The 24687-nt window shown below is 53.5% G+C and overlaps 2 protein-coding genes across 2 annotated transcripts in view; one reads left to right on the forward strand and one right to left on the reverse strand.

Moving 5' to 3' along the window:
- Mitf (transcription factor Mitf) overlaps positions 1-24069 on the forward strand; it is a 36310-nt gene extending 12241 nt beyond the window's left edge. Inside the window, exons 2-6 of the mRNA XM_003745961.2 lie at positions 13352-13481; positions 14280-14438; positions 18602-18714; positions 19829-19972; positions 23734-24069. Of these exons, the coding sequence (XP_003746009.1) occupies positions 13352-13481; positions 14280-14438; positions 18602-18714; positions 19829-19972; positions 23734-23982 (795 nt within the window). The 3' untranslated portion in view covers positions 23983-24069. The remainder of the gene's footprint in view (positions 1-13351; positions 13482-14279; positions 14439-18601; positions 18715-19828; positions 19973-23733) is intronic.
- On the reverse strand, positions 22259-23044 carry Scgbeta (sarcoglycan beta). Its single transcript, XM_029112231.1, has one exon. The coding sequence runs from the start codon at positions 23042-23044 to the stop codon at positions 22259-22261; it is 786 nt and encodes a 261-aa protein (XP_028968064.1).
- Positions 24070-24687: the final 618 nt, after the last annotated feature.

Here is a 24687-nt window from a genome sequence, read left to right on the forward strand (position 1 = left end):
CTTGAAAAAAATTCTCGGACACTCTACGGTCAGGAGAAAAGTGCTCACAAATTACGAAGCGATCATCCCCAAACATCCAAATCGAGTTTGGATGTTCCCTCTCTAGTTGTCAGCCGCGGAATAGAGTGGTGGGGCAGGAATAGAGATTCCGTGTCGTCTTCGCTGGGAGTTCATCCTGATGGCTTTCCTCGTCCGACCTTTCTCCTTCTCCGTTCATCTTTGTTCTTCCGCTATTCCTCGTAGCCGTCGCCGCCGCTTTGGCGCTTCTCCTTTTCGGGATCGCTCCCCCCGACCCGCCGAGCGACCGACCGCGCGCCCGCTCGCCTGCACTGAACGCCGCTCCCCGCGCCCGCCTCTCGTTTAGACCCGTCTCGATCCCCGACCCTTGAACGGGCTCCCGTCGTCGGAGGCAAGCCGCTCTCTCGCGACGGCAAACGGAGCGGGTGAGAAAAGAGGGGGTGGGGGGAGAGGGGCGGGGCAGACAGTGGGTAAGAAAAGAAGCCACGACCACCACCAGTCAGCCGAGCCGATGTGACTCCCTCGTTCCCGGGGCCGTCCGTCTGATTACGGAGTTGATTTGATGTAGGGACGTGACTTCGTTGCGAACAGACATTGACGACGACTTAATGTAGGCTGGTTTAGTTTACGGACTACGACAAAAACACTGGCTCATCCTTGTGCTGCTGCTGCTCCTCCTCGGTATTTCGAGATCTATTTGTCAGCTGACAGATTCCCGTAGTTCGATCGTCTCTTGAGCCGTATCACTGTCTTCGGTAGGCGAGCCATCTGTACGCCCATTTAGATGAGGATTTCCTCGGCGATCCGATTTGTCTTCGCCGCTGGCTCTATCAGGAGCGAAGCGGGCGATTCGTCCCTCGCTATCCACTACAGTGCACAGCCAGAAGAGCTTGACTCCGAAAACGAGTTCATTCTCATTAGGCAGTCGCTCGACTCCGTTGTCGCTCTCTATTTTTCCTTCATTTACCGATCGCTCCGATACACTCCAACGATCCTGTGTAAACAAAGGGGCGATGACGACTGGTCGTGCTCTGCTTTACCGCAACGTCAGTCGCCGTTCCTCTCTGCGTATTGGTCCTTTCCAAGTTCCTGATTGTTGTCGCAGGCTCTTGGGCAGTTCAATCGGCCAGCGATAATGGTTGTAAGTCCTAGTTGTTCCTTCTGTCTTCGGGACTGGCTGCCTCCCGGGAATCGTCGACGGCATTGTCGACCGCGCACTTTTACAACAACATTACTGTTCGAAGCTGAATAGGCAACAGTGCGCCGTCATTGCCGACGGTCGGTGATTCCATGGACAGGTGCTCGGGTCGGTAGAGACATTGGAAAGGAAAAATGTTTCTCGTCGGCGAACCTACTACCTACCTAGGTAAGAACGTAGAATGCACCCGCTGTCGTCGAGACATCGAACAACAACCGCGTCCGCGACGACGATGAACACCGGCAGCGGGACCGTTTACGATTACGCCGCGGTCCGCGGCTCGTCCGTTCCGTCTGCTGAACGCTATCAGTTTAAGGCGGGGCGGTAGCGGCGACGGAAGCGTGCCCGGCTCGCGTGCTATAAAAAGCGTGCGATGGGGAAAAGATACGCTGCTGTCGCAAGACGCCGCCGCCGTCACCACCACCGCCGCCGGTACTCGAAGGAAACCTACTGGATGAGTGGGAAATTTTTATTCTGAAAACCAAACGACGGAGGGAAACGGGCTGCATTGATCTTCAATTTAGGAATCGGATCCTCCTCCTTCGAATCGGAAGCGTAACAGCATCGGAGTAGCTTCCTTTCCTCGATCAACTGTGCGAGCACGCGGAGTCTGTGCCAAAAACGAACTCGATCGCGGTATCTTGCGCTCCATGAGCTGCAATCGACCTGAGCACACATTTATCGGTCGTGTTTGTCTTTAATGAGCTCAAATTCGCGGAAAGGCGAGGAGGAGCACTCGGGCCGCCTCACCACTCTTGTCGAATCGACCTGTCTCGTATCTATCTCGAATACCTGATATCTGACTCTTTTGCGTTGACGCTGCGTCCCCCTTTCTCGGAACGGCAACGAATTTCCGCTGGTGGATACGACGGGAGCGGACGAATCCGAGGCGTACGGCGAGATCGTCTCTCACTTGCCCTGTCGACCTTCCTTTTTGGCATCATGGAATATTATCGGTCAGGGGCTCCCCATCTATGAGGGAGCGACTTTCTATGCTGTGGATTCGCATCGACCGGCACAAACCGTCCGCGGACTGGTACTCCCGTTGACCGACGGGGCTCCGCGAGAGAACACCACTTCTGAGCGCTGGAGAATTCCCGAGTTTTTCCTCAGTGTGACCCCGTCTGACCGTATCCGCATGAATCCGGTCCCGAAGTCTCGTCTCGGGACGGGCAAGCTCGATTTCGATCCACTGTGAATTTGCTTTCCATCGCTCGGAAGGGAACAAGCAAAGACCAAGGATAGCTGAGTATAATTTAGTGGATGCCACGAGAAAAAAAACAGCGATTGTTTGTAGCGTGAAATCGTAAACAGAGCATCCCCTCTCAACCGGAAAACCGCTCTGCTCGAGGCACGCGTTCGACACGGACGCGGACCACAATCACGTTTTGGACAGCACTATCTCACGGCGACTCCTCGCTGATAACAGCGGTCGAGTTCGAATGCAAGCGGAAGGAACGTATCGGAGAAATAGCGCGCGCTGGAGGCAAAAACTTTTCTCGCAGAAAGCACTCCAAATGCTATGCTCCCCCTCATGATCGAGGACAATTCTGTTGCTTCGACGCCGACGGGGCGACCCCTGTCTCGTTCGGGCCCTCAAAGGTCCATGCCGAGCACTGGTGAGTTCATTTGGAACCTCTGGGGCTTTCACAGGATGTGTCCGGCGGGAAGTAGGACTGCTTCGCATGTCAGTTCACTCATCGAGGTCCGGAATTTTCTGTGAAAGTAGTTTCGAGTGATAAAAACGCTCGTCTTGAGAGATGGTCTCGATCTCGGAGCGAGCTCCCGGATATCGCAGCGGACTTGCGAGAACGGCTCAGTGCAATGTTGCATCTTAAGCTGGAAGGTTGCCATTCACGAGCTCGAGTCAACTTCTCGCAAGGTGCAAGAGCGGACTTTGGCGCGCCCGGCTCAAGTTGAGTCACAGTGATGCGCAGCGGGATTTTCGTTGCTTAATGTTCGGTCGTCCACGCGGTCGTCCACGAGCCGTGTCAGACCGTGTCGGTCTGATTAGAATTCCGGGTCTCCGATCCTCGGCCTCTTGGCCTGTGCACCGGCACCAAGTTTCGTTCTCGAGGCTCCTCGAAGACGAACAGAGAGGGCAAAGGCGCGAAAAAAACGGGCGGTGTTAACTTTGCAAGTTTTTTTTTTCTCGCAAGCAATGTCATTTCGAGAATCCGCTCGCGCCTTCTCCCTAGTCAGCCAGTTAACTCTCCCCGGCCGCTGTTCTCTGCAGCTTTTGCCCCTTCTCCGCTCGCGCGCTCACTGGAAAGACGAAGTATTTTTCAAGCTCTCATCCTAGCGTATTCTCGTCGTCGTTCCCCTGGCAGGAATTTTCCCCCACACATCGACGTCTTCCGTACGCTCGAGCGTTTTGCTTTCTCACCACAAAAGGTGCGAAGAGGAATATTCATTTCTCGGAGAGCAGTCAGCCGAGGCGAACGAGCGGGCGATGTTCCGGCAGCTGGGTTCTTCTTGCTCGCATCGATACGATTCCTCTCCACGCCGTCCGATTCTCGACTTCGCTCTCATTCGTGTCTTTATTTCCCCGTCTTGCTGCGAACGACGGTATTTTGTTTCGTTTTTGATTTTCTAATCGGAACTCGTCTGTTCAGAACGAACATTCACCGCTCCTTCGCGTTCGGCGGACGAGTCCAGGGAAGATTTCCTGCCGTGCGAGTAGTGTTTTGTTGTTCGGCTTGATATTGATCACTTTTCGAATGTGAGCGCGGCTGCTACCAATTCCAGCCTTCCCAATCGGACGTCGTCGGTGTCCGAGTCGAGGGAATTCCCCGTCGCAAGTTTGAAACCACTCCAATCCGACGATTCTCTCGCTCGTCATCGGGATCACGGATGCTAATCCCTAGTCGGGTCGCTCCTCGGGCACGGCTCGTACCCGAGACTGCCCCGAGAATTCACTTGCTTGATTGTTCGGCGCGATTTATCCGACGCGTTATCGATCCAGGCCACTAATCCACCGAACCATCGATGAAAGCTGTTCCTAGGAGGTTTCCGAAGAGATACTCGACAATTTGCGAATCCAGGATCATTATCGTTCTGCCGAGTGTAATCTGTCACGTCGATTGAGCCCCTTTGATCCCGGCCTCTGACTCGTTCTGGAGGTTTCGGTGTGGCTCTTTCCTCCATTGCTCCAAGTGGCGTCATTTGCCTTCACCGATTCTCTTCGCCGAGACGCTACGTGCGCCCTCCTATGTATCGTCGTCCTAGCCGATCCTGCCCGCTCGCACGCACGCTCGCACGCTCGCCGTTTGACCGCGGTGCCGACCCGCGGAGGCAACACGGTGCCCGAGCCGCGCTTCCACCACCGCCGATTGCGTGGAGGAAAAGGAGAACGGCTATATCCTGAGAAATATATCGGACGCCTCGAAATAGGATCTCGCCAACAGGTGCCAGCTCCGGCCCGATACGGAATTTAAATATAGGGACTTATGCGAGGGAAGCCGAGAACGAACAACAGATTGCGCAGCGTGATTGTTCCGCCGAAACCACCGGAGCCATCCGACCTCAGAGGAGGCCTCAAACGCTGGGGAATCTTCGATTCCCGATTGAGGACAATATAATCCACGATCGTGCTCGATGATCGGAATGGCGACGATGGTCGTAAACAACTTATTCATATTCATCGCTGCGAGGAATATTAGTTCCATCGTGTGCGATTCGATTGTCCAAAGCTCATGTAGCGGCTGATCATCTTCGAAATGCTAATGATGTCGGCACAGTTGTGCAGGAAGCAGTGTCAGTGACGCACTGGAGTCCTGCTAAATCGGTCAGAATGCGCGGGAGGAGTATTACTTGAATTCAGCTTCCGATTTGGATGTAGAAAAAAATACGTGACAGGTGTCGAATCGTTTAAGCAGCATTGATTCAGTGGGACCTTCCTCGCGTTTTGGCTCGTAAAAGCGATGCAAAGCGTCTGCAACGTTTTATGACGTTGCGTCCTTTCCGGTGCCTCAACTCAGTCGAGAGATTCTGGCCACAGATCGGCAGATCCCACGAAGGCCGATCGCTCCGCTGCCGGAACGACGTCGAATAACTTTCGTCAAAACTTCATGGGAGAGGACGCGTTGACTTCGAAAAATTACAACCCTCATGTTGGATGTCAAGGCAGTCCCCACGTGTCAGGTGGCGGCGACCAATGAGCCGCTCGGTGTGGATTTACCTCGTCTCGAAAATTCCTTCCGGAGTCACCGTCGCTGCGAGTCCGTCACGATTATTGTAGTTCTCGAGTGGAGAATCCTAATTCACTAAGTGTAAGTGAGACCGCTGGATTAGCAATTCTGAGACCGCCCATCATCCTGGGACTTCTGGAGCGGATTTACGCACTTCCGGCTCGTTCGAGACGTAGGAACGCGGATGGACTGGACACGACTTTCAGGGACTTCCCGAAAAACGCAACGGGATGAGCAATCCATGTCCGAACCGGTCTGACACGCCCAAGCTCAGGGGACATCAGACCTCATCGAATTTCTAGCTACGATGGAGCAAATCGCGATTGGTTTCCTTTGAATGAATGATTTCTCGAATGCATCCACCGTGGGTTCGAAATCGGTTCCGTTCGTTCGGCTCGAGTTGCCGAGGCTTTCGGGATCGGCGACTGGAATGTCATGCGTTCTTGTTGTGGTTTTTCCCGCGCAGCTTGTCGCTACCGCTGTCGTCTCGGGAGTTATTGCTGTTGACGTCGTTGGTAAGTCGTCGTCGTTGTTGTTGTTGTCGTCGTTGGTGTTGCCGTCGCTGCCGAACAATCGAACCTGTGCGAACCTGTTCTGGTTATCATACAATTCATAGCAGAAAGATGCACCCGCACCAGTTGCCCATCTGGGCTCGATGGCGCGACTCGATCGCGAGCTGGTTGGCTGGAGCGAGGGCAAGCGCTGCTTCGGCTTCTGCCGCTCCTGCGGCAGCTAATCAGATGAGCCCAATCTCTTCTGAAGGTCGCCATGGTGTTGACGACAATGACATGGTCCTGGAAGGCGCAGGAGGAGGTCCACACATGGAATGCTAATCTGTTCCGATTCAGCGCTTCAGCTCCGACGACCACAGCAGTCGGCGACAACGATGACGGATTGACGACGATGCTGCTCGTCGGAGAAGCCGCTGTGGAAATTCAGCCCCAGGCTCCGAGGGCCCAACGCGTTTACAAGGTGCGCTCGAATGTCCCTCTCTTTATTTTTCAACTTCTCCAGCCGAAGCGTGGAGGCGTGCGCGTTCTCATCCGTGGGCAGGTGTCGCTTGTTCGTGAGTTCTCCTGATCGAGAAGTGTCGATTCGATCCGTTGGAATTCCAAAGCGTCGAGTGAGCTGAGTTCACGGTCTCACCTACTTGGGGTGCTCTTACCACATCGGACATCTGGAGCGAAAGTTTGAGAGTGAGGATAGCTCGAAACTGATGTGGGTGACAGCGTGGACGAAGTTGAGTAGTCTCCCGAACCGGACCCCCTCGATGCCCTCCGTGCCCGTTCCTTCTCGCACTCCGATGCGCGCGGTCACTCCATGTAGCCACATTCTGGCCGTTATCGGAGTTGGATAATTTATTTGAGACATCTCTGAATAATTCGAGGGAGGAAGTTCAGCGAAATCACCGGAGAAAACTGAGCGTACCACAGCGGTGTGCTCTCGGGCGTTTGCCAACACAGTTTCAGCCTTCGCTTGTGAATTGCATGACGTGAAGCTGATGGCATTGGTAGTCCGGTACTTAAACGGTTGATTTAATTGAAAAGACTGCCACTTCGTCCAGCATGAAGGCAACATTGCTAAAGGCCAATGAATGAGAGTCGGCAGCTGCGTCGCTCATCCTGTCAAAGACGTATTTGACAGGTGAGCTTACTTATCTACCTGCCTACCTACCTACCTACCTACCTACCTGGCTCGGTCGACCGATCTACAAAAGACTCGGTGGCTCGTCTAATCGGCTACGTTCGTAATGTCGTTGATGTTGCGATCACCGCCGCCGCTGACGCGCTCGCAGCCATTGGAGTTGCAAAGGAATTAATTAGTCGTCCACAGGGTGGCGTTCGTCCAGCGTCCGGTCGTTTCTTATAAACAAGTTGCACAGATCCGTGTCGACGAGACACATCCAGAGACTGATCCGATCGCGGCCAGTCTATTGCATCTCCCGATGCGACTGCATCCTCGGTGGATCTCCGTGTCTGAGAGTGCGTTAGTAGCTTCTTCGTTCGTTGTCATCGAAAAGGACAACGGAGAAGAAGACATTGTTGGTGGTGGTAGTGTCGTTGTTGTTGTTGCCGCTGTCGTCGCCGTCATTGACCCCCTAACTGGCGGACCGACCGACGTACGAACAGTCGGACAAGAGCACTGAGTGAGCGATGAAGCAGAAAATCGACATGACAACGGACTTGAAGAGAACAACACCGGAGCTCGCTGTTCTTCACGACAGTCCCTTTAGCTACGAGGAGGAGGAGGAGGTCTCGCTACCGGGCAAGGTACCGGATCCTTCGGGAATCATCCGACCTCCCGGCAGCAATAACAACAACAACGGCAACAACATGCATTGCAACAACAATGGAGGTAGCAGCAACTGGGTACGTCCATCATAGCCATCAGTTACATACATACGGCTGCTCTCGCGTAGAAATAACATTGTGAACGGATGGTATGAAGGGGATTCCTAACCTTTCGGAGCTAAGGGTCTGTTCGAGGGCAGGAACATGCCAAGAAACCAAAGAGACCGAGCGGAGAAAAACGAAAAGGCAAACAAAGAAGGGAGGGCAAAAGCGGGCTTTGATCGATGAGACTTCGTCGCCGCCACCGTCGCGCCGCTCTTGAGGGGGATCGGCCATTCGGATTCCCCACCGTGGCTCGCTCGCACATCGGCGGAAGGAAAGATGTACGGAAGAATGAGCAAACGACGCCGATCGATATCAACGAAAGCCGATCTGTAGTTGTTTGATAGGACCTGTTTGGTCTGCGGCGGCGGCCCTCAATGATGAGCTTGCTCGTCGGCTCGTTCTCTCCCTCTGGAGAACGCTCTTGTCTCTTCTCGGCCCCGCGTTCCGATCCCCGGTCTCTCCTCGCCGAGCCACTTCGGGTCCTCAGCGACCCCTCGGCCGCTTATTGGGCTTCTGGCTACCCCCATCCGGCACCTCGTTTGGCGCGTAATTCCCGCCTCTAAACCACCCTACTCCACTACTGAACGAACCTCCTTTAATGCCCTCGTTCGCAGCCCGCGACCAAGATAACACGTCGCTCGGTCGCTCGATCGCCGGATGGGTCGATCGGCATGCTCGGCTCAATCGATCATTGTGAAGATCGGGCCTCTGATCAATCTATCGGGTGCTGTATTGGTCATCCTCTGACGCTGTTCAACATCGCAGGAATCAAGCCACTCATTAAGTCAATCAATCCATTCATCTGTTTTCCTGGCCCGTCGTTCGTCTTCTTTCCGGTGGCCGCGGAAGCCTGATCGGTATCGGCCAACGTCAAACACTCATTGGAACCAAAGTGTGTCCGTTGTCCACTCGGATGCAGCGTATGTGCAAAGGAGCGAGACTCTCGAATTACGCGCCAGGGGAAAAAATCGTGCAGGCTGCGACAGGCAAAGAAGCCCTGATCTCGGGGCCTGTTTAACTCCGTAGAGCCAGCTCGTTCCTCGAGACATTTTTTTCACGCCAACTCAAAGCGAGGACGTATCGGTGAGTTCCAGCGTCCTGAAGCGCTCCTCGCCATCATGCCAATCGTCTCCTCCGGACCTCCCGACGACGCGCCGGGATCGCATTCCGTTTTTCCCCGATTACGGCGTCGGACCCGCTGTTTGATTGCGCGCGGTCATTCTGGGAAATGAGCGAAGGAGGTGGTTTCGACTCCGGGGCTCGAGTGCTCGGCAGAGCATGCCCTCATGATTCTTTATTTTGCTGTGACGCATACATACGAGTTTCTTCGCGCGTGCACCCGTTCTTCAAGCACTTCATGCATCCGTCGAGTCCATCCATCCATCAATCCGTCCCGTGTCTGTTTGTCGATCCTTCACTTCGCGAATCCGTTATTTCGTTCCTCCGTCACTCCGCCTGTCGGATAGACAGCGGCTCCATCCGTTTACAGAGAATGAAACCGAATCCCCGCTGCATGTCGCAACGGAAGACGTTACCCTTCGACGTCCGGAGGGAAACTCAATGCTCATGGGGCTCCTTAAGGATCCGTATCCAGGAAAATGGACGTAAGGATAACGGACACCCAGACGGGCCGGAGGACGGACGGGCGAGAGATGGGACGGACCGACGAACGTACGAAGGGAAAGATCGACGCACGCTGAGACACGCAGACCGACTACCGGTTGGACGTACCGACCTAAAGACAGGCCGACAGAAACACAGACAGTCGACCGGTCGGTGGGTCGGTCGGACGTACGTACCTACCTACGTACGGCGTACGATCGGTAGCGGTGGACGACGGGGTGGCGGGTATCCTGTAACCGAAATCGGATCGTCTTGTTTCGGTCTCGTCTCCGATCTCCTCCTTCCGAAGAGGGAGACAAATCAGTCTGCAGGCTGAGTATCTTTTCCTCCTCCCTTGGATTGAGAGACAGCAGCTTCTTATGTGTTTCCTCCTCAGGCCCGCTCTCCTCGTTCTGATCCTCGTCCTTCCCTATTTTCCTCACTCTTGACTTTCGTCTTCATCTCCCTCTTCCACCCACTACCTATTTTCATCGTCATCGTGCTCTCTCTCTCTACCGATGCCGCGACTGCTGATTTTCGTTCTCGTTCCCTCGCTGTCCTTACGGAGTTTCCTTTCCGCCTACTCCTGGTTCCCGTGCTCCCGCTGCTCTTGTTCCGCTCACTCGGCCTATCCACGGGAGGGAAGGAGGAAGGACACTCGGTCGGTCGGTCGACGGGACGAGCGATCAACGAGAGAGTCGAGATGTTGGAGAGCTTTCCTTTTAACAAGTGAAAACTGTCGTACAACTGCGGACAAACTTAGTTTCTCGACAACTCCGGAGTTATCCTTCTCTGTCAATCTTTATTGCGACGATTGCCCACTCGCGTGCCACTCACTCAGACTGGCTGTACTGGTCGGCGAGTCGGCCGAAAAGGAGTCGTCCCAATCGGACGCCGGCTACCGACGGGAGTTGTCTCGGTCTCCTCTCCCGGCTCTCGCCATGATTTCATCTTTGCCACCTTGGCAATTGGATTTCCCTCTTCGGCTCCCCGCCGCGGCGTCCAGTTCCGTCCTTCGGCAAGACAGTTATTATACGTCAACTCTCCTCGTCTCTCTGTCTCTGAGAGTCGGTTTGTCTCGAGCTTCGTCAAGGAGAGGAACAACGACAGAGCTTGCCCTCGAGGAGGGCGCCGATAAAGAGTTCGTAGTGACACCATGTGACAAACGGCAACGGTTTGCTTTGGACAGCCAACAGCCGGCAGCAGGATGATGATCGCTTCCGTGCTTTCAAAAATTGGGTCCAGGAGCCTCGGAACCACGACCCTCGAAATCGTGCATACGCGCCGCCGCGCGCCCCGATTGCTGGGCATGATGCTCGGTGAGGGAATTATCTTTGAGAAACGACTTGACTTTTTCGCCGTCGCGTCTCCCACCGCCGCCGCCGCTGGTGTTGTCATCCGAAGCTGGGTGATATTTTTCCTCTAAATCCGTGGACGACATATCGCAAGGCGATGTCGCCGAACGGCTGTCTGCCTGTCGGTCTCTGCAGTCGTCCGTCAGTCCGACGGTTCCCCCGTTCGGTTGTGCGTCTAGCTGTCGTGAAGACTGCTTCAAGCATTTTCGGACTGCGGAGCAGCTGTTGTTGGATCGTGGGCTGTCTTTTGACTTCTATCCACTCACTAGCCAGCCAGCCCCGCTCCCTCGTCGCCATCCCCAAGCCAGTTCGTCTTCTTCCCACGTTTCTTCTCTCAACAGCCTGCCCACCACTGGGCCCGCTAGCCAGGCGACAAGAATCCTCGCAAGCGGACGCCAGGCGGGCTTGTCATAGCGGCATCGGAAGCGGCGGAAACGGCAGCGGCGGCAACGACGACGACATACTGAGGACTCACGAGCGACGCAGACTGCGAAGACAAGACGAATGCCGTCCGACGAGCCGCACAATAACTGGGAGATTATTTACGGATAAATGGCCAGTGCCGCGGGAAGTCTATTATTGCTTCAGGAATCATGTTCCTCGTTGGCGCTCACGCGTGGCGACCACAAATCCGGTTGACTGGTCCTCCGTTCCTTTCGGCGGTGATGATGACGACGACGGCGGCGGCCGCCGTATTAGTAGTAGCAGTAGTAGTGGTTGTAGGTACTCCACTGATCGGTACTGATTCGATCGCTAGGCGAATGTTTTGATCAACACTCGTTTACTGATAAGTCAATCACGCCGGTCTCTCGAGCGAAGAGGACATGGCTGCGTACTCATGTTTCGTTCTTGAATTCCACATCGCAAGATCAATGGCACGCAACCCGGCGACCAACCATCCACAAAATGTGCTTTCCTTCGGGGCTCATTGGGCTCAACAACACGTTGATTGTGGTGTAGCTCTCACTTTTCACCATGTTTTGCTAAGTAGGCGTAATCTTGACGCGTGGATGTGTCTGTGACGCGTGTGAGTGTGTTCGTGTGCACCGGTATCTGATCCGGCAAGCCGGTGTGGCTCGCGCACCGAGCAGCGTGATAAACGTTGACTACACGACAGCCTGAAGAGATGTTTGTTGACGTAAGCTCCTAATGACTCCTCGGCAATTAAGCGGGGTGATCGCAGCGAGAAAAAAAAGAATTTTGCTCTCTCTCGATTTTTGCTCTCTTCGTTTATTTTTATTGCTGCTGTGACTCTCGCGGTGTTGGCGCATCCGCAACGGCATCGCGGTTATGATCAAACTGTTTCGAATTGATGTCCACTTTTGAGCTCAGACTAATTTTCGTTGAGCCGGAGCTCGGGGCGAGATACATGGCTCGAGCGCAGGGCTGGTGGAAGTTTTTCCGAGAGCCATCTACGACTGTCGTCCCGAGTTCCCTTCCTGGGGAAAATTCACGGAATTCCCACCCTGTGACAGCGACTCAACGAAAACCGCGGCTTCTCAAGCAACGACTTCGATCGAGTGCCAGGGGAGATCAAGCAGGCGGGCGTCAGAGTCAGGGGCCAAATTCGGATGTAATCAAGGCGGACGCTAATGCCCGTGACAATTCGATTAGACAATTTCCATTGTGTTTGCTCTCACCGTCGGCTTCCCTCCGGTTTGTCCTTCGTTTTTTTCCAGCTGCGGCGTAAACGTTCGTGTTTGCGAAGTCTCTTCAATCGCTGTTCTCTTTTTTCGACGGTCCTCCGTGATCTCTCGAGTTCGGTGGAACGGAGTGTCGATGCTGTTTTCGAAAAATAGACTCGGAGAAAGGGAGGCTCACTCTCAGTGCGGTTGTCCGCTCCGTTGCGTCCCCGGACCTGATTGGGGCGTGTGGGAACGCTTCGTAGACCACTTACCGACCGCTCGAGCGGTCCGAAGAGTGAGCGGACAAGCCATAGAAGAAGTGACCTGTATAAGATGTGAGTCGGCTCTGCTCAGCCACCATACGCTCCGTCAGACAAACTTACCTCGAGGCATTCGTCGACTTAAAGAACGGATACGTCTCGCATTTCGCGCGATATGGGACCCTTGGTCCTGTAGCATAGTTTCCTTTTCTCGATCTGTCAGTAGGTCCATCTCGAGAGTCCGTGGCTTACCCACTCCTCGGCTCGACCGCGCCGACCGCCGCAAAGGCAGCAACAGAGTCCGTTTCTATTCTTGAAAGTTTGTCGCGGGGTTGGTCGCGCTGCTGTCCATTCAAGAAGTGTGTTATTTTTGTTTACTTTTTCGCTTGTAATAGGAGCGCGGCTCCGCGTACCGTCCCTGAAAGCCCCGATTCCCCTATTTTCTGAGATTCGGACCTGTACTCACGGCCCGTGACATGGCTGGATATCGTAGTGATGCAAGCAGATAAGCGCTGTGTGTCCATATCGTGGGTCCCTGCGGGATCGGAAAAACCTCTCTGAGTGGAGCGATGAGCCCCGAACTCGGAAGGAACGTCAAGTAATAAACTGTTGTCATTAGGTTTGATCGAAAATATCCAGCCGGATACCTTCCAGCGAGACCGCAGACGCAATTCCAAAACCTACATGAGTCCGCCTTTGCCTTTCAGTTTGACGATGTGCTGGACGGTCTATCCCAGCTAACTAATGGAGACGATTTTTCGCTTTTCGAGCTGCCGTCAACGGTACCCACCTCAAATTCCGCGCAGAGCACAACGGCTAACGTCAGTCTACCCTCAGGTGAGTTTTGAGTCTCGATCGAAACCAACGTCGCAACCCAATCCCCATCCGTATGAGCCCGCCGCTGAAGCTATTTTGAAAAGTTCCGATTCTCTATTGATTGTTTGGACTCCCGAGGTGGAACACCTGCCTGAGTGTCTGTTCCGGAACTCCGCAATCGGAACACCTGCAGCCTCTTCGAATGTTTTTTTCGATGATTCTACAATTAATCACAAGAGCATAATTTTCCGGGGTGATGGGGGTTACGTGCCGCTAGAATATGAACTTCTAAAACTTGCTGAGCAAAGATCCCGCGGGTATGCCGTCGCCCCGATCCCGCTGTGTTTCGCCGATTCATTGAGAGACCGGCCAAGAGAAGCGTGCCGTAAACACGCACGTAACAAAATATTCTAACCGCTTGGCTCAGGGCGCGCTAGCGGGAAGGACAAGGTGATCGAAATCGCTCGCCAGCGTTGTCCTTCTTGCCGCTGACGCGATTCCCACCACTCGTCTGCCTCCACCGTGGATGATGATCGGCGCATCTTCGGGATAAGCTCAATGGCCGTGTGAACGATGTCTTCGCCTCTTCCTAACCATGTTTTCCCCGCTGTTGGATCGTTCTCCCATTCACGAATCCTAATTGCACTTTCAATAATCACGTATTCGCTTCGAGTCATGTTTCCCTCCTGCAACGATGTTCTTCTCTCTGGATGACGATGATGATGTTCTCTATGAGTTCTCTGCTGATCGGGGCCCGCCCGGAACTCGTGGATAGACGATCGAGCTCCGTGAAAATAAATCGCCATGAACTGATTCCAGCAAGCGACATGGATGACCTCTGGACCCCTACTCTGGCGTCATCGTGTCCTGCAGAACTCGCGATGGTCAAAAGTGAATCTTCGTCATGCGAGTTCTTCACCGAAAGTGATCTCAAAAGCATCGCCAAGGAACGACAGAAGAAGGATAATCACAACATGAGTGAGTAAAATAATATTCCCCGAACTGCCTACATATATTGAGCCACAAAAGAAAGCCATAGCTAATTCTCCGCTCCCTCGCCGGCGACGGGATTTCGATGCCCCGGCTCGGGCCGATCTCGCCGAGCTTGAGCCGCTTTATAAATCGGCGGGGGATAGACATCGGTGGATAGATGGACCGGTGGATAAATGTTGCGCGATACAGGACAAACGATACCGTGATGCGATGTTGTCGCACCATTAACCTGGTCCACTGAGCATGCCTTTCCTGCGGCGCGGTTTCACTGCTGCTCACAATGTGTACATACGTACAGACAGACAGACAGACAGACGTGGTGCGATATGGGGAGAACTCGCTGCGGTGACAGTGAGCTTGTGGGAATCCTCTTTCCATTCGCGGAGCTCAGAAATATGTTCATATGCGGTCGACCGCACGGTGGTTACGTGCGTATGGAGCGAGCGTGTGTGTTCGAATGCTCCATGAGAGGAACTCATTCAACGAGCCGAAACTCGTGGAGCTTAGAGCGGGTTCGGATCGCTGGGCGGTGAAGATACGGCCAAGACGTTTGAATTTCCAGTAATAACAGCTGCCGCGGAAGATTGTGAGCGAGTGCTCTCCGATCCGCTTACGCCCAATTCACGCAGCAATTTTTTCACTGTTCTGTTGAGGAATCACCACCTGCAGTCCAAGTCATCGCTGACTTGGTGATTCCGGCTCACTTATCCGAGCGGAAAGGAAAGTGGCGAAGCTCGAAATTCCGATTCTCGCGAAACTGCGCGAAATGACGAGCAAGGTCCTCCGGAGAAAAATACTCGTATGGATCGACAGCGGATCTCCGAGACCGAGTCATAATGAGCACCGCCTGATTTTCCCTGGAGCGACGATGTTTCCTTACTCCTATTGGAGTGACCGACCGCCGGAGAAAAATGGTTGGTGCGCCGTACGGCTCGAATTTTCGATCATGCAACCCGCTATATCGCGGGCTTTGTTACAGGCATTCAAAGGAGCCTGCCTGCCTGACTGGTTAGTTGGATGGCCACCGCGAGCTCGAGTCTTCTGTCGAGAGGGATCTTATCAGATGTAGCGAGATTGAAAGTCTACCCTCCGACAACGGATGGATACCGTAAAGGAGCAAGGAGGCATGAAAGAGATTAGGGTCCACTCGTTACGAACAGCAAGAGCTACGAACGAGCGCTTGTCCGGCAACAGGGAGTGGACCGTGATGTTCGAGAGGAGGTCGCCTCGTGAATAAGGACACGACTGTTCCGAACACGATTGATTTGTCGGCAAAGCACCCATTCTTCGAGGAATGATTCTCTAATAGAGACGACTTCTCCAGCGGTTGAAATCTCGGAGACCCGGGAACGACGCACCGCTCATTCTTCCCGGAACGGCTCTATCGGATTTCTTGAATGAATTGAAAACTTTTTTTTTCATTCCGCTGTCGAGACGATGCGCTGACAACCAAGATGCAGGTGTCCCAGCCGGGTCATCGCGGGAAGTTTCCAATACCCGTCGACATCGTCGCTGAGACTGGGTCTCGGCCCGGTCGAGCCATGCCTGTGGGGTGTCAAGACGCACGGTTTTATAGGGTCGTCGTCGTCGTAACCGTCGATGGCGGCTTCGCGAGCGCCGGCAGATGCGTCATCTATTGAGATAGAAAACTCGGTTATCATCTGGTCCTAAGAGCCGACAGGTTCTCGAACGGCACTTGCTCTCGGAAGCCAGCAGCAGCTCGGATGAATCTAGAAAACTCAAACGGAGACCAGGTCGATCGCCGCCGCGACTGTGATTTACTCGACGCCAGCCTTCTCTCTCGCCGCCGCCGAAAGCCTCGCCGTTACTGACTGCTTGGAGAGTGGCCTAGAATAGACCGAGAGCCCTTAGGGAGTTTCAGGCAGCATCTTTGGGAAGGAGAAAAGAAGAGCAAGCGAGAAGAAATGGATCCACTAAAAATCTAGAAGAAGTATTCCAACACAAATAAAATAAACAGCTCCCTCAGGGCATTGTGACTTGCTTCCGTCCATGAAGGGGAGCTGGGAGGCCGAAATATGTTCCGGGTGTGCCGCATTGGGCTGCAAGGGAGCCCATTGTGGGATTGAACGCTCGATGAAGCTCGCTGGGCCTCGGTGGGACCGAAGCTTATTCGGGCCTTATGTCGTCGTTGTCGTCTGGACTTCACTTTGGCTTCTCGCCTAACTCGCTAAGATTGGTGAATTCTCCGCCCGACGAAACTCGACGTCCTCACCGCCGGATCTATCGACGGGGGTAGGATCACATGAGAAGCGGATCGAATTATCCCCTGTCGGAACCAGGAGTCTCCGCTACGGCGCAAGAGCAATTACGATTTCGAATGCTCGAAAGAGTGATTTCGCGTCAGCAGCAATAGAGCAACGATCAAGTCGTCGGGCCGGCGTCGCGTCGTTCAAGCCCCTCTGCGGAAACTCCTAATTCTCCCGATCGGGATCTGTAGGTACCGAGCTGGAGGACATTTCGTCAGAATTTCGAGCCGCCGACGGGGCCGAGGCTAGCGTCGAGGTTTCAAAGAGCCGAGGGTGAGAAATTCATGTCGACGGAAGTGTTTCCGCGGAGAGTTCGCAACAGAGTCCGAGTCCATTTCCGGGATTGCAACTCTTGCAGACACTTACTCCGAAATAAAATCTGAGAATGCTCTCAAAAGTCTACTGGGGGAGCGAGCCATGCGCCAGCTATCATTCTCTATCTCTTCCACTGTTTGGCAGATCCTCGTCTCTGGTGTCTGCATTTGTATCAGTTTGCGTCGTTCGCAGTCGACTTTCGTCGTCGCGCTCGCGTCGTGCCAGTGTCGGCCGGTCTTGGGGGAACTTTGCTTTTCTTCACCCAAATGGTGCTGCTTTTCCCCGATGGCCAAACGGGAGACTTCTGTTTCGAGTTTCACGTCGCAGTCACGGTGGCGTTCCTTCTGTTGCGTTCCGGTGAGACATGACGCTGCGACATCGACCTCGACATCGGGGGAAGAATACTGGTCTCGAAAATTATTCCTCTCGCTCCGATCGACGATGAGCGCGGGACGCTCCCCATGCGATTCGTGCGTGGCCAAAGCCGCGCACCGTTCCGATGCAATTGATGCTGAAAATGAGGGACGGTCGGAGCCCGTGGATCGGCCGGAATTTTGCGGTGCGCGGAAGCTCTCGCAGGGACTGAGGCCCCCACGTCGAATCTACTCGAGTATTCCAAAGAGTTCTCATTTCTGATATTGCCTCTCGACAAGTTCATCGATCCGCGATTCCACCAGTTTTAATTGACAATCGATCGAAATATCGGCCGCCGTTCTGTCATATGACAGGAGGGATATCGATAGTCGCCGCGAGCGTAGCTGCCGTTTGGAATCATGTTTGTCGGAAAGATAATGCCGCGCAATGAAGACTCAATAGCGGGGTTCCCTCCTCTCCGGACAACAAGGACCCGACGGACGGGGACGCCTTGACAGGGACAGAGATGAGGCTCAGCGACGGTTGCGAGATCGTTCCGGCGGTCGGGTGCGAATAGCCTATTCAAACATTCTCCCTCCCGCAAGTCCATCAATCTTTTTTACACTCCTTGACTGCCTCTCCTCGCTTAATCTTACTGGGATTTCGCCTTCGACGCGAGCTAACCCTTTTAGCCTCCGCGCGTCGACCGCTCTCTCCGACTCGAGCGAACCGATTCCGTCGTTACTCCGACGGGCTCTCGGAGGAAATTTCTCGTCGAGGTGTAATTATATTATTTTTCCACTATCTTCTCTCCTCGTCCGTCTAAGGACGTGTCAGCCGAACATGTCCGGCGCAGGGGACGGATACCTGTTTTTAGACGAAGTCGCTCCTGGTCAGCTGGACGCAGTGAGTTGACCTCGCCTGCTCGCTCATGTCCGGCTCCGTGGTGTTCTTGTACTATCACCCCAACAGCTGGATGTCGAGACATTTCCTTCTTTTCGCCTTCCCGTTCTCGTTGCTCGGCCGCCGGGTCTACAGGTATGCCCGGCATCGCATCGACCTCCTACGGCAGTCGAGCCCCCTCGTGGAGGGGACCTGCGTATTTACATCCATCCTCGGCGAAACCTACCGATTCATCAGTGTTCTCCATTCGATCTGCCGGGATCTACCGGGAATTTCTCTAAGCACGTTTCGTTTTCTTGCGATTTTTAGTCGAAAGACGGCGGCGTTTCAACATCAACGACAGGATAAAGGAATTGGGAACGTTATTGCCGAGGAACACAGATCGCCACTACGAATTGGTTCGAGATATTCGTCAGAATAAGGTAAGCCATCTGTACGAGATTAAAGCTGGTTGACTTGCTGCTGGTCTCCTCGCTTGTATTGACAGTGATGGTCGTCGAGATCTTTGTGCCCTATGGAAGCATGGGATTGCTCGGTCGGGACATCGGTCGGTCGACTACTGGCGGCGGCAGGTTCGTCGGCTTGTTCTGGGCCTGGGACGGCTTGGCAAGGAGGTATCAACACAAAGACAAATCCCTTCCGGGAGGAAGATTCCTCCTCACTGCCCGCAAAGGTTAGAAATGTCCGTCGCTCGGTGCTGACCGTGGAGTCGGCTGTTTGGCCGGCGGGCCGACCGACCGACCTGACGCTGCTTCATTCGTTTGACTGTTGCCGCCCGGGGCTGCTCCTTTCGACGGAGGGATGGGGCGTGGCGGGGGCTGGACAGCGTCGGAATATTGCTGACAGTGGGGCCAGACTGAACATCGTGTCGACGCTCACCGAGTCACTCATTCACTCGCACAGACACGGGGCACAAGAGAGGTGTAGCCGTAGTAATAAGCTGATAGGAAGACGACGACGTCGACGAGCGCTTCGTAGTCGACATTTGGGCGCCCCGCAAGGCATGGCGGGCAGACAAGCGTTATTGGTCGCTACGCTGTTAAGAGGCTTGTTCGGCCTTAGTCCGGAGACAGGTTATGAACTAGTTAGGTCGTAAGTGACCGCTGGACGCAGCTGTTTGAACGGCTGCAGTTGACATACGTCTTACCTCTCGGCGAGGTAATCAGCGAACTCCTGAGCTACAACTCAACTACTGCTGGTAACAGAAGTGATAGCAGTGACGTTGTCGTCGTCGCTGTTTGGGAATTCGGCATCATCCCGCGCTTCTCTGTCCGGTGCAAGGAGTACGGTGTACGGCTCACCGAAAACAACTCGGGCAGTGAAAGATACCTACGACTTCCGCCGACTCGATTGTACCTACTTGCGAATAGTCCGGCGCGCCCCAGACAGACTGTCAAGCGTAGAGATTGGTGCCTATATTCGAATTGGTATGCAGCTCGACGAAGAGCCTGCTTTAGTCCGTAGAGCGACCCCGACCGACCTCCCATACGGCGTGTTTGAGCACCGTGTTTCCTAACCAGCCCGATTCTGTTGCAGGGAACTATTTTGAAAGCGACGGTAGACTACCTGAAGACGCTCAAGCAGGAAAACGAGCGCATGGGCGCGATTGAAGAGAAGCAAAAGTACCTCGAAAATCAAAACAAGCAATTGATGGTCCGAATCCACCAACTTGAAGTTCAGGTGAGGAACGCTCCCCCGCGAGAGGCATCAGCCGCGGCAGCAGCGAATTCTCCAGCTCCATCGGCGGCGGCGGCGGCAGCAGCAGCGGCATCGATGTTTTTTGGCCATCAACTTCGAACAAACCATCAGTACAATTGAATCCGATTGCTGAATTGTAATTCGAAATCCGAGCTCTGAGTCAGTCCCGACATGGCAGCTGGCCGAGGTGCTCGCCCATGATGGCGACGACGTCGACAACGACGAAGGCGATATTGTCGGGCCAGATATCTTTTTCCGCGATCGTTGTAGTCGAGATAGTTGTCGTTGTTGTGGTCGACATCGGTCGTAGACGTCGGTCGTCAGCGTCGTTCCCGCACCTAGGATTTTTACTGACTGAGTCGTCGGGGTTTGTCCCGCTCCCTCAGCCACGGCGCGACGTGCTTCACGCCTCGTTTGGCGTGTTTAGGTAATAAACTGTAGCTGTTCGTTCGGTACATAAATAGTGAGACTCTTGAATTTGACTTGCTGAACTCCTCCTCCGCCGCCGCCCTGCTCTCCTTCACCACCCCGCTCCTGCTCATCGAATCTGAGTTTAACTGGTTTCGGTCCAACGACCCTTGCATGGTCGCCTGATTGTCTTTGACTCTGTCTCTGCTTACTTCTCGCTAGTTCCGCTCTCCCAATGCTGCTTCCGACGACTCGCCAAGTCTCCCGCTGCCGCCTCTGCTTCGTCTTCTTGCTCTTCGCGATGACGGCGGAACGGGCGATGGGTGGTGGTGCCACTGGGTATTTGGAGGGCTCGCCGGGACTTCTGAAGGGAGATGAGGAAATCGATACGATGGATGATGCGGTGGCGTTCGAGGCCGAGGTGGGACCGAAGAACGGTATGGGAATGCTATGAAGGGCGAACAAGCCAAAGCTTGCGCTGAGGCGCCGCTTTGAGGGCCTTCGGTGGGCATTCGCGGCCGCTTCTGCCATTACCGAGGCCACTGCTGTGGGAGCAAGACATAGAACGCCGTGGAATGAACTAGGAGGACATAGAATGCCGTGGAATGAACTGAAAGGAGAATTTACGGAATCTACCAAGTGTATTGAGTCGGCACGGGACCGACAGCACAATGAGAGCGCCCAAACGCACATTTGAGGCTTTAACTTTTCCCTCTTTTATTTTCCAACGCTCACCAACAGTTTGTGAGAACACGGCCGCGGAACAGAGAATTGAAACTCCATTATCGTCGTGGTGGTCAATGTCGATTGTTGCTATGCTTGGTCGTCCTACGCAACGAGTGCGGTCTCTCGTTCCTCGCTCAGTTGGACATGATATGTTTTCCGCGGCTTCCGTGATGATTTGTCGCACCTATCCACTCGTATTTCGAATGGAAACGAATCGCCGTGAATTTGATTTTTGTGGTTGTGTCATGTTGTCATATAGCTGTCAAGCATCGCGATTCCCCGCAGTTGAAGGCTATTTGTGTTTATTCACTGGAAGTGCCCCCATTTGAATAAATTATTAATCTATATGTACACGCTTCCGTATTCACATGAGTCGTCCCGCACACAAGACGCAGGGTCCCATCATTCGAAATATTGCTTCGGAAAAGAGCAAGCTTCTTCAGAAGCCCGCCAATACGTGCACGGAGTGTATTTGTTCGCTTGTGAGCCAGTCACTGAGTTAGTGTATCGGGGTGATATGCTGTGATGCGATATGATACGATAGCCAGCCTGCTTTCCACGCGCCCGCTTACCGGCCTCAGGCGAGCTTGTCGGACGGAGAAAGCGGTCTGTCGATCGGTCGGTTGCCCACACTCCTCTGTGTACCTCTCGTCGGTCTTCATCTCAGTCTGCTGACTTGTCCGCTCAGGGTTCAGTTCCCGTCGGGATTTTTTTCGGTCTTGTTGTTGTCGAGGGCAGGCTTGACCATTTATCGTTGATGATGAATTCGTTTCCGTATTGCTTTTCGGGTAGGTATCCGTCGGGAGCCCACTTCATTATAATCCCGAGGACATCGGAGGAAATCACTGCGGTCATGACGATTTCGGGTGACAGCCACACCTCATTTTTTCACGATCGAGTCGGCAGACGAATCAATCGGTTGGCCTGCCGTGAACTCCATCACCTGATTCCTCGCATTTGCACTTGAACTTTTGACGTTCGCTCATGGGAAACAGATATCCTCAACGAGAGAAAATGAGATCTATTCATAAAAAATTTATACATCGAGCTCATGAGCTGTAGTAGAAGTAACCAACGTAGAACAGATATGTATAGAGGTTTTGTACAAGACACTCCTTGCGTTTCCAGCAGACACTACGTGCACGGGTTCTCACTGATTGGGAAACGAACGTGGTTGCAAGTGTATCCTTGCTCTCTGACGGCAACCCGAAACACGCGGCCGTTCGAGCCGCAAACACACAATCGGTACTGAGGAGGGCCCGGTTCGGGGGATTGCATATCCGCTATGTTGAATATGATTTGCTTGGCGTCCAGGACGACTTTACCGTGAACACTTTTCAAATGGATGTCTTGAGCAGCTCGGACAGAGATGTTCTTCGACTTGATGTGCACGCCGGCATTTCCCTTGAGGTAGACTTGTTTCTCAGAAGTGATCAGCAGCGACTCGTTGAACGGACTCCTGATTTTCTTGACGTGTGCCTCGCTCACACTGAGATTAGGAACTCCTTTGGGAATTTTGAAATTTTTAAAGTCTGTCGAAAACACGGTTTTCCCCGTTTTCGGACTCACGACACGCATTTCCTCGACTCGACTTACTCGAGTCGCGCGCGGTCCGACTCGGAGTTCAGCCCCGGCGTTCAGGACGACATCGCTGTTCTCGCCAACGATGTTGAGGTCCTGTCCTTTGAAAGAGCTGATTTTCGATCTGTGAGCAACAATCGATTGAATATCGGTGCGTTGAAGAAACCACATGAGGTTCTCGTCGGGTAAAAACTCGAGTCCGCTCATGCCGGATGGCCCAACTCGTAGCACTCCGAAAATTAACAACGTGAAGCAGAAGTTCACAATCGAAAGAATGAGCAGCGTTATCACGAGAATGTAGACCAGAAGAGCTGCCCGGCCTTCAATTGGCCGGCCCATCGTGTCGAAGGCTCAAAGCAAACTGAAGCGGGGCCAACTTGAATCGCCGGGCGAACCCTCTCTTTATTCTGTGTTTTCTTAGCGGTTGCGCGAAACGCTCTGTAGAGGGCGCCAAAGGTATTTGCCATTGTTGATGGAGGAGGGTACGACCTCGTGCTTCCCGGTTCCACGCTCTAATTATGAAAACGAACCGGTATTCCTATCCCTCAATCCGACCTCTCCTCAGCGACACGAGATTCGATCGATCATGTCTGTACTCGCCGACTTCAATGCTTGAGCCGGGCTTCCATCCCCCTAAGAGCGGTCAGGCTATGGAATAAGTCCGGGGATTCAATCGCGGCGTGGCTGCTTCGCGCTTTCCCGAACACCTGAATTGTCTCCCAGGCTTTGACCTACAATGGCGACCTTTTACGAATATCGCGGAACCGACTCACTCTCCCGGAACTCTGAGGATCAAGAGAGCATTGTCGACAAAACCGAATGGCGGGAGCGCGCGGAATAGAGATACCGCTCGCGAGTTCTCTAGATGACGTCTACGCTTCGAAGATGCCGTTCAAATCACGCGTGCGACGATCATTGGCCGAATCGGAGCTACAGACTTACGATTTAGCGAGACAAATCCGAAACAATTCTCCCGGTACAAAATTTCCTGAGAGCTATCACTCAACGATGCGACTCTTCGTTTCTAGGTTGCAAACGCGCAAGGACCTGTCACAACATCGACGGCCATGGTACGTTGTTCGTCGCCAACGCCCTCCCCTTGGACGTCGGAGTTCTACGTCAAACGAGAACCATCAGCTGATGATCCGAGTAGTCCTTCGTCAGGCATGGGGAGCTCGAGTCCTGGCACAACCTGCACCCTACTCACGGGAACCTATGATGAAATGATGGTCACGGAGGAAGGATCCGATCCCTTGCTATCATCAATAATTAATTAGCGAAAAGACCCCGACCAGGAACAGCGGGGTGCTGTAAATTCAGTGGAACCTAGGTAAAGAGTCGGAGCGGTGAAAGTACTAGTCGTGCGTTACTTCTCGAGGCATTTCTTAGACAGAGATGTACTTCGCCAACGGAGACCTTATCACTTGCAGGTGCCTTTCGTAGCAACCAAAATGTTTAGTCGAATTGATCCTGCGTCCCGGCAAGCAGGACACTACTTATACAAATCTCGGACCGGTACACTTCAGAAGAGACAAATCATGAGACGTTTTAGCATTATTTCTATGTATCCGTACCAGGGCAAACGCTCACCGAAAGGGCGGAACACCTTACTTCCTAAGTCGAGGGTTCTCAATCTTCATTCAATAATGATTAGTGTCGACGAAAATTCATGATCGGCGAAGCTCACCAACAGAATTCACCTTGACGAGCAATTATCATGAAATTATATCTGCACCATATTTCCGACGTGGGTCGATCTTCCTATCTTCGAATGAATCAACGGTACCAATCAATGGGATTCTGAGCAGAACCCCGGACTAATCTGTTCGGAAACAGAGTTCAACGCGTCTACTGTGACATCTTTTCCAATAATGACAGCAATAACTTTTCTACCAGAATGGGTCGAATGACAAGCAAGGGTCGATTGGTGAAAATCGTGTTTCAGCTTCTTAGCTCGGTGAACGATTGACAAATGAATGTTA

This window comes from Galendromus occidentalis, unplaced genomic scaffold, assembly GCF_000255335.2.
Source record: "Galendromus occidentalis unplaced genomic scaffold, Mocc_1.1 scf7180000077487, whole genome shotgun sequence".
Taxonomy (NCBI): Eukaryota; Metazoa; Arthropoda; class Arachnida; order Mesostigmata; family Phytoseiidae; genus Galendromus; species Galendromus occidentalis.